Source organism: Xyrauchen texanus, chromosome 40, assembly GCF_025860055.1.
Source record: "Xyrauchen texanus isolate HMW12.3.18 chromosome 40, RBS_HiC_50CHRs, whole genome shotgun sequence".
Taxonomy (NCBI): Eukaryota; Metazoa; Chordata; class Actinopteri; order Cypriniformes; family Catostomidae; genus Xyrauchen; species Xyrauchen texanus.
Genome location: NC_068315.1, coordinates 12,576,215 through 12,589,393, shown reverse-complemented (window position 1 = coordinate 12,589,393; position 13,179 = coordinate 12,576,215). Strand labels below are relative to the sequence as shown.

At 39.5% G+C, this 13,179-nt stretch overlaps 1 protein-coding gene across 3 annotated transcripts in view; it reads right to left on the bottom strand.

Annotated features, from left to right (window-relative positions):
• Nucleotides 1-13,179, bottom strand: part of LOC127633597 (pro-neuregulin-3, membrane-bound isoform-like) — a 207,940-nt gene that overhangs the window by 83,741 nt on the left and 111,020 nt on the right. For all 3 annotated transcript variants that reach the window (XM_052112812.1, XM_052112813.1, XM_052112814.1), the window contains exon 2: nt 12,669-12,801. In XM_052112812.1, coding sequence (XP_051968772.1) covers nt 12,669-12,801 — 133 coding nt within the window. The remainder of the gene's footprint in view (nt 1-12,668; nt 12,802-13,179) is intronic.

The following is a 13,179-nucleotide window of genomic DNA, read 5'->3' as shown; positions in this document are numbered from 1 at the left end:
GTCATACTTTGAGTCGGGGGATAAGGCAGGAAAGCTTCTGGCTAGATATATAAAACAGAAAGAGTCTTTTTCTACTATTCCCTCAGTGAAATTTGCTGGTGGTGAAATAGTTACCTCGGCCATTAAAATTAATAATGCTTGTAAAGAATTATATCTTGATCTCTATAGTTCCACGTCTTCATCTACTGATGAGGATTTTAGAAACTTTGTGGAACCATTAGAACTTTCTAAAATTCTCTTGAATCTGAGATAACCTTGGAGGAGCTTGGTGAGGTAGTTAAGGCCTTGCCTACAGGAGTTTTTTAGATCTTATGCTACAGATCTAGCTCCACTTATGCTAGAAGTTTATATGGAATCATTAAAGAATGGAAAGCTTCCGCCAACCATGAAGCAAACCCTAATTCTTAAAAAAGACAAAGATCCAAGTGAGTGTAAGAGCCACCGTCCAATTTCCCTGATCCAGCGAGACGTTAAAATATTGTCAACATTTTTGGCTGACCAATGAATTAAGGTTATGACATCTCTTATACACATAGATCAGGTGGGGTTTTTTCAGGGCCTTAGCTCTTCTGATAACATTAGGTGTTTCATCAATATCACCTGGTCAATGGCGAATGATCAGACTCTGATCTGACGGCGAAAAGACATTTGATATGGTAGAATGGAATAATTTTTTTACAATTTTGGAAATGTACGGGTTTGGGAATACTATTATTGGTTGTATTAAGTTACTTTATAGACACTGTAGCGGCGGTACAAACGAATGTATTAATTTCTGATTATTTTAAAATGGATAGGGGCATGCGGCAGGGTTGACTTCTTTCCCCATTATTATTGTTTTGTCTTGCCCAGGCACCATTAGCAGCTGCGATAAGAAAGGAGGATGATTTTCCAGGGGTGGTGGCTGGAGGTGTGGCACATAAGCTTTTGCTTTACACTGATGATATTTTATTATTCGTCTCTGACCCTACTAGATCTATGCCTTGCCTCCACAGAATTATTTATTAATTTTCTAAATTCTAAGGATACAGAGTTATTTGGTCTAAATTCGAAGCTTTTGCTCTAATAGCATACTGCCCAGTAACAGAGTTAATTTTGACCCTTTAAAAAAAAAAAACATTTCAAGCAATGTGGTCAGGTGGGCTTCATTACATTTATCTATGATTTGGAAGGTTAATGTTATTAAAATAAATTCTATTCCAAAATTCAACTACCAGATCTCAGTTTTGTAGGTATTTATAGCTGCCCCACCTGCTCTGTACAATTTTTTTATAGTACAGAACAGGTTTTTTTTATGAGTAGCATACACCCCTCTAAAATGGCAGATACTCTGGGAATGATGATTACTGCTATTGGAAAAGGTCATGAGGCATCAGTGTATTGCTTGCTGCTAGGATCAGCGTCTGGGGGACGGAGCTTTAACTTCTATCAAGAGATTATGGCAGAAATATTTAAACCTGGTATTGGAGGGTGTAGGCTAGGATTCTAAAAAAAAAACAAGTCTGTATCTAGAGATGCAAGGGTGCACCTTATGCAATTCAAGATTTTACATAGATTCTATTGGACCCCCTCTAGACTGTATAGGCTTGGTCTTAAAGACACACCCACCTACTGGTGATGCCAATCAGAAGATGGAGACACAACCCATGTTTTTGGTGGTGTGTTAAGATCCAAGAATTTTGGTTGAAGGTTCAGAGTTTTATGTGTGACGTATTAGGCCCTTGGATTTCATTTTGCCCCAGACCAGTGTTTGGGCGATGGGGCGGTCATCGATGTGGGGAATAAACACATAGAAATTTGGGTTCTGACCATTGTAATGATTGCCAGTCAAATGATTTTAAGGGGATGGAGGCCAGCTGGAGCGCCCCCATTTCAGTAGTGGTGCACGGAGATGGGGAGGAAGCGTCTTTTGAGGAAGTGTCATTTAGAAGACTGGGTAACTTGGATTTGTTTTTTGGGAAATGGGGCAACTTTTTGGAGTTTTTTAATACTGAGTGTTTGTTATGAATCATTTTTTAATGATACATATGGATTCCATGTGTGGAGTTTGATCACATTTTGTGCACACATGTGAGGACTGGGTTTGTAAATTTTGTATTTATCATATCTCATTTAATTATTTATATCCCAGAATTGTTTTCCAATTTATATTGTTTTAAACTGTTAAATGTGTCATTAAAGCCTTGTTAAAAATGCATAAAATGAATTGAGTGATTTAAACATGTGTTAAAATACTGAGTGTTTAATCATGTTTTAAATGCATTAAATGCTTTGAGTGATTTGAGCAAGTACTTAGGTGCATAGGGTGCTGTGAATGATATAAGCATGTATTAAGTATGTTGAGGCATGTGGGTAGGCTTATGCCCTGTTTGTGTTTTCATTTAACATTAGCATCTACTGTACTTTACAGTATTTCAGTTTCTGTATTTTCTTTATTTATATTTTATTTTTTTATTTTTATACAACAGCCGTTAGAATAAAACCACAAAAATAATTGTTATATCCTGTGTGTTTATTTACACCCAATCGGCTACATGTATGTAGGAAAAAGTAAATTAAGTAGGCAGTTCATGTATATTCCATTAACTTTGCGTTGCAAAAGACAAACACAGAGAGAAAATTCAGAGGATCTTTACCCAGCAAGAATCTGTAACAAGTGTCATACGTTTCACAAGAAAAATTTTATTTAATTCAATTAAACCAATAAAAACACCAAAAAAGTAATACTATGAAGCATTTGTCAATGGAGTTATACCCCTGTAATGTCATGATATCCAGTACAAAATAGAAATGAAATTCCTAGCTCAACAATTTCCAGGCAGATAATCAGACTGTACATTACAAAACTGAAGTGTTCACTTTATGGGCCACCCATGGATAAAGTACTGCATTGCATTCTGCTTTATAACAGGTTGTAAAATACATGCAGATGTGAAGAAAATGTCCTTGGTTAATCTTAAGAGGGTTTATCACTAAGCGGCATAAATTCTGACCTCCTTCACCCAGGGTTCTTAAAGGCCTGCTCAAAAGTGCCCATCTGATGTGATTGTTTATCCCCCTTTTCTCTCATTGTTAGTGCACTTAGTATGATTAATTAAGTCAAGCTCTCTCGATGACATCTCGTCTCGCTCTGGGGAGAAATACTCCCTCTCCTTGCTCCTTCACCCTGTCTCTTTCTATCACTTGCACCCTCACTACTTTCCATTCAAATCAAATTAAATTCAGAGAGCACTCCATCTGCCATCATGGACACTATACAATAATAAATTCAGCAACAGTAAAACAGACAACAAATAAATAAAAATGTCAATAAAATGAAGAAACAGTTAATGTATGGTTCAACCAAGACAACTTAGTCGCAGCAGTAAAACACAATGAGTTGAAGATTCTTTATGTGGGTGGCATTTCATGACCACCCTCAAAACAACATAAGGAACTGCATTCTATGGCAGCATTCTAACTGGTATGGAACAAGTGACTGATTTAGAACACTCTATCCAAATAGTGTGTGCCATACAAATAATGCCCCTCATGCAAAGTTCACAGTAGACTTTATATTAAAGGGATGGTTCACCCAAAAATGAAAATTCTCTCATCATTTACTCACCCTCATGCCATCCCAGATGTGTATGACTTTCTTTCTTCTGCAAAACACAAAGATTCCTAAAATAATATTTCAGCTCTGTTGGTCCTCAAAATGCAAGTGACTTGTGACCAGAACTTTGAAGGTTCAAAAGGCAGTATAAAAGTAATACATATGGCTCCAGTTGTTAAATCCAAGTCTTCTGAAGTGATATGATAGGAGTGGGTGAGAAACAGATCAATATTTAAGTCTTTTTTAAAGATAAATCTATACATTCACTTTCACATTCAGCCATCTACTAGTTGGGGCTGGTTAAAGGTGTAAATTCATAGTCACCTATCATATTTTAAGAAATGTCTTGGTTACTGTCGTAACCTCCATTCCCTGATGGAGGAAACGAGACGTTGTCCCGATGTAGTGACACTAGGGGTCTCTCTTGAGAGTCTCGGATACCTCTTATCTTTGAGAAAAGGCCAATGAGAATTGGCAAACAGAATTTGCATGCCCCTCCCCCGGACATACAGGTTTGAGCTGAGGAGCCGAGAGTAAGGTACCGGCCCTTTCATCGGCTTAGTACAGTGTTGTGGCAAGAGGGACACAAGGTCTCGCTCCCTCCATCAGGTAACGAAGGTTACAACAGTAACCGAGACATTCCCCTTCTGTCACTCACTCAACGTTGTGTCGATGTAGTAACACTAGGGGTCCCTATTTAAAAATGCCACAACACTGAAAATTGTTACGTGGACTGCTGAGGCAGGTGGAAGCAAGCTGTTGTGTGCGAAAACAGCAGGTGCATCAAACTGCACATAACCTTCCCCAACGCCCCAAGAGATGTCATATAGTTCCCCACAGCCCTGAGGGATGGAAGCAACATAACTAGCATGGGAGCATGCCGTGGCCAGCCGCGGCCTTTTCTCTCTCTATGTTTTCTCCTCATAGAGCATTAGATGCGGCTGGGGCCATCTAACGCTAAAACACGTATTTGGGAAGGTGTTCTTTTCCAATTCTATTCTTTCAGGGGGAAAAGACCCCGTGGAGACCACATCCTGACCATCAGGGGAGGTTGACATGTGGCAAATATGTCACACGGGCTTACCAGCCACACATAGAAGTGGCGTGGGGGTAGGTCCTGCCTCAACAGGGAGGAGCTCTACAAACACAGTGACCGTGGGGGCAGAGGGAGCTCTTCCAAAGTGAGGTCCACCAACAGGGGGACTGAACCACGGAAAATACATCACAGGGGATATTGGAATAAACAGAACCTTTGGAGCACAGATTTCAGCGCAGGCAATTCGGTGCCTGCGGTGGGTCTGGATGCGAACTTCCTCCACTGAGTTCGGAGCCAGATGCCTGGGGAGGAAGGACACCCAGGGTCCGTGACTTGTGGACTGGGGGAGTAGAGCGCATGTCTTCACCTCAGGGGAGGGGAAAGGTGCTATGCTCAATCGATAAACCCGGGCAGCTGCTGTCAATATATTACCGAATTCTACGTGTTTGGACCTGTCAAACCACAGGACGAGACCGGCTCAACCTGGAGATTGTAAAATCTCACGAAGGCATTGGGTGTTGCCCAGCCCGCCACTCTGCAGATGTCTGCTAGAGAGGTGCCATTGGCCAGTGCCCACGAGGATCCCACACTCCTTGTAGAGTGTGCTCGAACCAGGAAGGGGGCGGGCACGGCCTGGTAGGCCAACGCAATGGCGTTCACGATCCAGTGGGCAAGCCTCTGTTTGGAGACAGCTTTCCCTTTCCACAGTCCACTGCTCAGAGTGTCTAAAGCTCTGCGTGTGATCCAAATAGGTGCTGAAAGCACGCACCGAACACAGCAACACTAAGGCTGGGTCTGCCTCCTCCCGGGGCTACTTTTGCAGGTTCAATACCTGATCCCTGATCCCCAGGAGGGCCGTGTTCAAGGAGAGGGCCTTTAGTTCGACTGAGTCTAGTGGCTCAAATGGGGCTCCCCGAAGGCCAGAGAGGACAACCCATGAGGGGAACAGGTATGGCATAGGAGGGTTCAGCCTCCGGGGGTCTGATGATCAGGTCGTGCTTCCCTAATGACTTACCGTCCACTGCATTGTGGTGAGCCACTATGGCGGCTACATAAACCTTCAAGGTGGATGGGGACAGCCGTCCCTCCAGCCTCTCCTGCAGGAATGAGAGCACTGACCGACTGCGCAGCTCTGTGGGTCTTCAGATCAGGAAGAACACCAATTTGCGAATAAGCGCCACTTTAGGGCTGTGAGAAATATAAATTGTACATGCTGTCATTAGTTTGACATCTAACTCTGAATGTATGTGTGCGAATCACAGAATCACACCACACGCACAAAGAGTCCATGACCTTCACAGATGTTGTTAGTTTCTCTTGTTTTATCCTCTTTCAGAATGTTTTGCGCTCCAACCAGCACATACCCTTTTCCTTAGCTAAATATCTCAGTCGGACATAACAAATATCTAGGACTGCTTGACCTCATATGATTACCGTTCCCATGCTATACCGGTCAACATTTATTGTCCTTGGCTGTCTTGCAAGTCTTGCTATCACTATACTATTGGCTGTTGGTTGTTCTTTGTAATATGAAAGGTATAAATATTATGCTTGCCGTATTATACTTTGAGTAGATTGAATAGAAACAACTGTCGTTCTTTCTTCTCCCTTCATGAAGTCTCCAGATCCGCAGACCCCCGACTGCACTTAACTGGGCATGCACAGAAAGGGACCGAGGAATTCTTGATGGTAGAAGTGTTGTGTGCTAAAATACAACGAGATCCAAGTTTCATTCCTAACAAGGGCATAAAGCTGCCTGGTAGAGAGAGCTCTGGCAAGATTCACAGTGTCTACAACGGCTGTTGGTAGACCATTTAGATCTTCCGCATCTTGTCCAAAGGCAAGACATGAAGGTACTAGAGGTCTGGGTGTGGATGCCAGAGGGTCCTCTGTCCCTGAGAAGGAAGGACCTTCCTCAGAGAAAATTACCAGGGAGGTGCTGAAGCGATGAAAGTGAGATCCGAAAGCCAAGTCCGAGTGGGCCTGTGGGGGGCCATGAGAATGACCTCCCTGACCTTGCACAGGACTTGTGCAAATGCGTTTCACTGGGGAAAATGCAGTTGATATGCCAATCCAGCCAGGGCCCCAACCAGAAGCCAGTGGCTGCGTGCACCTTGCATATGGCAAGATCTGGTCACCATTCACTTTCATTGTATGGACCAACAGAACTGAGATATTCTTCTAAAAAATCTTTATTTTTGTTCTGCAGAAGAAATAAAGAGATCATTTTAATTTTTTAGGTGAACTATCCCTTTACTACAGATGACATGAGAAAGGCTCTAACAACAAGCATAATATACTCATATTGTTCCAAACACACATAAATTTCTTTCCTATGTTAAACACAAAAGGATATGTAGATGCAGAATGACAGCCTCAGTCACCATTCTCTTCCATTTTATAGTGACTGAAATTAACATACTGCTTAACATCTACAGGTTTGAAACAAGGATGAGTAAGATATGGCAGAATTTTCATTTTTTTGGGTGAACAATCCCTTGAAATTACTTACCTTTTGGATCCGCTTATATTGCCTAACAATGCTGCCTCTGTGGGCAGCTAATTAGGTTTTGGAACAGAGCATATACTCTATATCTACTCCCCTCTTACATTTAATCTCTCTGTGTTAGTCTCAGCTTTCTTGCCCAGTTCTAGAGCTGCTGAACCTGACATTTAGAGCGGTATCGAATTGCCAGACCACCACACACCTCCCGCAGCCTGCCCCCTTGACACGGAAAAGCCCTTTCATCCAAATAGACAGAGACAAGTGTTTGTTTAAACATGCACGCTTCAGTTAGACAGCACTGAACTGCCTGTCCACCAGTGGTGTAAAGTAATGAATTACAAATACTCACGTTACTGTAATTAACTACTTTTTGCATTCCTTGCATTGTTTGAACATGTTTTATGCACAACAATAACGCTCTGTTGGCATTAAGGAACATTTATATGATTTTAATGTAATTGTTTCCTACATTACGATTTAAAATGGCGATCACTGTATTGCAAATAACTTTTTAATATTTTCATTTCTGTTATCATGTCTCCATTTTATTCTTTGGAATCAGATTCATGTAATGTTTATCATAGATACATGATGTATTTTAAAAGTTGGCATACAGTGTTCATTATAATGGGCCATAGGTTTTGCAACTCAGCACTCAATATTGACTACTCATGAGCACTTTTAATTGAGCTACTCTTTTACTCTTACTTGAGTAGTTTTTTAGGACAGCTACTTTTACTCTACTCACACTACATGTTTTGGGAAGTAACAGTACTTCTACTTGATTATGATTTTTCAGTACTCTTTCCATCACTGCTGTCCACTATGTAAGTAATCCACTTAAACCCCCAGAATGAAACATCCACAGATGTTCATCCCTTATACCAGCTGAGCATCCAAAAGGGAAGGACAGCAGCAGCAGGCATTTCATCTGCATTCATATTTAGCCTCCAGAGTTTCTGCCACCTGACATGGTGTTTACAATCTAACAGAATTTGTTTTGTGTGATCTGATTCATTATCCTGACAAATCAATATTGTACGGCTTACCCATAGACTATAGTTTGTACTGTAGTTTTTCCTTGTTACACTAAGCTATGTCAAAGTCCCCTTAAGGCAAGTCAGTTTACTTGGCAAAATCCCCAGGCAGCTATTTTCTATCTAAGAAATAGACATATAAGTACAGCTCCTATCTATTTGAATGGGACAATCTCCTATCTATTTAAAGACTGAAACCTCAAGATTATGTTTCAATTATATACAGTGCACCCCAAAAAGTATCTGGATTAGGGCCTAAATTAACGCAATAAATCATGCCCCTGAACCATAGTAATTAATGTTCACCTTCAGGTTTTTGTGAGTCTCGTTCAGCAGGGGCCAGTTAGCGTAACTCCAGCTGAAAAGGCATGCTCAGCAGTAAAGACAACAAACAACACTGTGACGAGGAGGAGGGTGTGGCTGGGCTGTAACGATGGACGTCCGACCATGCCCTCCTCTTCGTCACAAACAATTACTGACACCATAAATGAGGATGTGTTTTTGCATTCAAACACAACTGGGCAGAGAACAACTCTGAATGCAGGGGTTTCAAGATGTATTTTTATTTCTACGTTTCAATCTACAGTTAACTTGACACAACATCCTAAAAATTATATGTTTATATGAGATGCAACCAGATTGAGACATCTGACACATGTGTACATGAATGCGTCCTTAGAAAAGCACTTATAATAACACTGTCTCCTAACCAGACACCCCGTGACATGCAATAAAAGGTACCTTTTCCATGTTAATCAAAGTTTTTGTCCTTACCAGCCATGACACATGACGAGTGACAGCAACATGGCTTTCTATTTGTGAAATAAATAGAACATTTTGAGGCTGCTCCAGCTAATGCGCCTGCATATTCTTGGTAATAGCCCATTGATAGACATTGAGAGATGCCTCTATCAAAAAGGTGGCTGGTCGTTAAACTGACTGGGCATTTAAACACCAGATTGATGTTGTGATATCCCACATTTATTTGTCTATGAGTGGTCTGTCTCCTCCTCCTTATACAGTCTATATACTACCAAGCGACCCGATACAATGCCATGGTAGATTGCGTAGGATGATGTTTGTATTCATGACTGTAGATTACTGTAGTGAATTTATCCATGCCATAATTATACAGTCTTACTATTGCTCAGTATATGTGGTTCAAGATTCTTCAAGACTTTTGAAAACCTTGAAAAGATGATACACATTTTTTGGGCGTTCAAGAGAGTGTGAATGCAGTGAATTCTTCCATTATGCCAGAGGAAAGGAAATTATGAAATACAGCTTCCTGGATTAACAATGTATTTTGAGATCTGACAGCTTAGTGAAAACTTTAAAAAGAGGATGTCGTCATCAGTAATACGATTCATTTTGTCAAGTCATATCCCTTAATACCCCTTTGTGGATTTACAAGATTTTAGCTCTGCATTCTACATCTATTCATCTGTCTTCAATGAAGTGCATCAAACAATTCCACTAGTTAGTTTTTCCTCTGTGTAAAACAGAAACTATCTGTTTATAATACAAAAAAAAATCTTCTTTCTATCTCTATCCATGTTCCTTCTACACATTTACCAGAATAAAAAAAATGTGTTGAGGGAATAGTTTGCCCAAATATGAAAATTCTGGTATTATTTACTAGGCCATCACATCATGCAACTCTCAAATTAAATACAGCACCTATTGCACAGGTTGAACATCATAAAATTTGTTGTCTAGATACTCAAGAATCAATGACATTTAAAGTTACTGAATTCAAACCTGGGCCATAGGCACCATGTATGATTTGAGAGATACTGTATATACTGAATTGCATGTATGATTTGATATGAGATTGAATTAAATGAATAGTTGAAAATTATTTAAAAAGTATCAAATGTACCGACCCACAAATTGCCGTCATTCTCTCTTTTAAAAAAGTAATAAAGTTGATGGAAAGCAATTCCCTATTGAACAAAGTAGCTGATATTGGAGACACCCGTTCTTTGCTGTGAACATTAAATTAAAAATAGTTTTAATTACTGCAGTATTTGGACATGGCTCTATGCAATCTATGTGCATCTAAGGAAAGATCTGTTACCATGGCAATGACTGGGAACAACAATCCAATTAGTTGGATTGACTAAAGGCCAAATGGAAAAAAGGACAAAAAGAGAAGATGAAGGAGAGAAATAAATGCATAATCTGGGTAAAATCTTTGATTACATTTACCGAATGCTGAGCTACACTGAACAATACCACGTGTTAAGCCTTTTGCCTGAGGTTGCAGTGGTTATTTTAAAGACACATTATTACATTTGAATGATGAGCAGCAGTAGGCAGGTCTGTTGCAATTAATAGGGGGTTGGTGATTTTAAACGGAAACTCTGATAGGGGATACAACAGACAGATATCTCCCTACATTGTAAAAAGTGGTAACATCAAATTGTTGCTTTAAGGATATATTTGTACACGATCTAACCGTTAAAGATGCACTCAGTACGTTTTCCCTCATTAAACATTTTTAATTTCTCAAGATATGAACTGTAATTTTGCAATTTATGTGGGAAATCATGGCCACTCACATTAAAATGAAGACTCCAGTCATATCAGTAATCTTATAAAAGCTGTTTTATTCTACATGCACATGGGGGCTGCCTTGTTAGTATCACATGACCAGCCGAATACTACTTGCTTAATTTCAGTAACCATCCTGTTATTTGACACTTTCACTTATTGATAAAAAAATCATTGCTGACTGTGAATACAAAATTTCTACAATGACACCTGAAACTGAAAACTATTGATTTTAAATGATGCTTCCAAGCAAGACAAAAGTTACTGAGTGCACCTTTAAAAAAAAAACTTTTCTTATACATTTTTTTATAATTTACTCACCCTCATGCTGTTCCAAACACATATGACTTTCTTCCTTTCGTGCAACACAAAAGGAGATGTTAGGCAGAATGACTAACATTGTACGGAAAAAATATGCAATGTTGTATTCCAGGGAAGAAAGAAAGTAATACGGGCTTGGACGGGTTAGACATGAGGTTGAGAAAATGAAGATTTTTATATGGGGTAAACAATCCTTTATGTGATTCCCCATAAGAATTTTTTTTAAATAAAAAAATACAGATTGGTTATGAGACCATTCTGATGTTAATACATCCAGAGAGTTGCAACGTTACTTGATTAAAAAAGGATAGGCCAAATTCACTTCCCAAGATCGCTGATATCGTTTGAACACTGAATGTAGTCGGACTGATTCATTCTTATTAAATTATGTTTCTGATTTCAAACAAAGCAGTTATGTTACCAAATGCGGACATTTTTTCAATGTATCTATGGTGTTTCCATCTGCTGATTTGCCAGCACAGATCATGGACAAAAAGAACCCTCAGATTTACAAATATTTCCCTGAGAAACATCACATATCCGCAGAGGCTTGGGACCATTCTACGGTTCAGGCTGTATGCTGATGACAGATTATTTTATTTGCTGTACCACCATGCCCTAAAGCAGCAGCATCTCTGAGCAAAGAAACCTGCAATTATCTGTTCCAATCAAAGTCACTCATGTAAGAATTCAATGCATCAGACTCTTCAGGTTAAGTCATTTAGCCATTCCAACATGGCAGATCAGCGTACTAATTATACCCTTGAAATGTTGGCTTTTCAAATGGTCATTGCATGTGCAAAGACATCTAGAATAGACCACATCATTTGGCACAGCTTTCTCCTTCATCTCTCATCATTTGATTGATTTAAGTTACATATTTTAGTGATTTTCAGCATACACTCAGCCAATCCAGTGCAGGGAGCCATCACAGTCTTTGTTGTGTTTGCAAATGCCAGTGAATTATTAAACTAAGTAATAGCTACTCTGGCAAAGAACCACAGAAAACAGATCTTGGGGTTTATCATTTTCATTGAATAGATGTTAGAGACAGCTGTTTTGTGCTACAATACAATTTGACTGTTCACAAAATCAGTATTAACTAGTTTGAATTGCAATGTTCATGCAACATAGTATACTATAAATACTGTTTGTATGAATAAATAACCAAAGTCAAGCCCTTTCCTATTATTGTTATAGTCATCAACAATGCTAAATATAAGGGAATCATTTTTTTAAACCAGTTTATTTACATGAATTGTCAGAAATAATGAATTTATTAAATGATTTGTTTTTTCAGCGCTACGTGAGAGAGAGAGGAAAGTTTTAGGTTAGCGTGTTTGATTACTCCATTGCCACCTTTGCAGTACAATGTGACAAATGCAGCGTTTTGTGACGTTACATCGCTACTCATTGGAAAATGTAGCTCACTACTGAAAAAGCTACACTATCTTGACAATAGCTGAGCTACTGTTATGCTATTGACAAATTTAGTTAGGTTAGTAGCCACACTATTTTTAGTTAACTACTCCCCAACACTGTAGTGTAAACCATATTCTACTGCTGTGTGAACATAGCCTTCATCTTTTTGACACACGCACGCACACATGGATTTACCTGCAATGTCTGTGTACACCTGCCACTGTTTCGATGATGAAGCACTCCCCCTCATTCAAACAGAAGGCCATCTCCTGACTATCTTGGCACGGCTTGAAGAATTCAGATCTTACGGTAGATGTTGTGGGGGCAACTGCATTTGAAAGAGACATGGGGGGGAGGGTGCAAGAAGGATGAGGGGGGACAGAGAGAGACAGAAAGAGATTAATCAAGATTATACGAGATTAATCAAACGTATCAAGCAGTAATAATCCATCCATTTCCATAATGTCCATTCCAGTGAAAAAATTACATTTAAGATATTTCTCAACAGTATGACATGAATTTGTTAATTGAATCACACGTTCAAGTACGATGGTTTCACAATGACTCCACTGATTATGAATGAGCTCCTGTAAAAATTTCTAGAACATATTATAAATAGGCTACCAGGGTTTAATGACACAGGTGGTCAGAGATAATAAACCTCACATAATGAGAAGGTATCTCCGGACAAATCAATTCAGTGTCA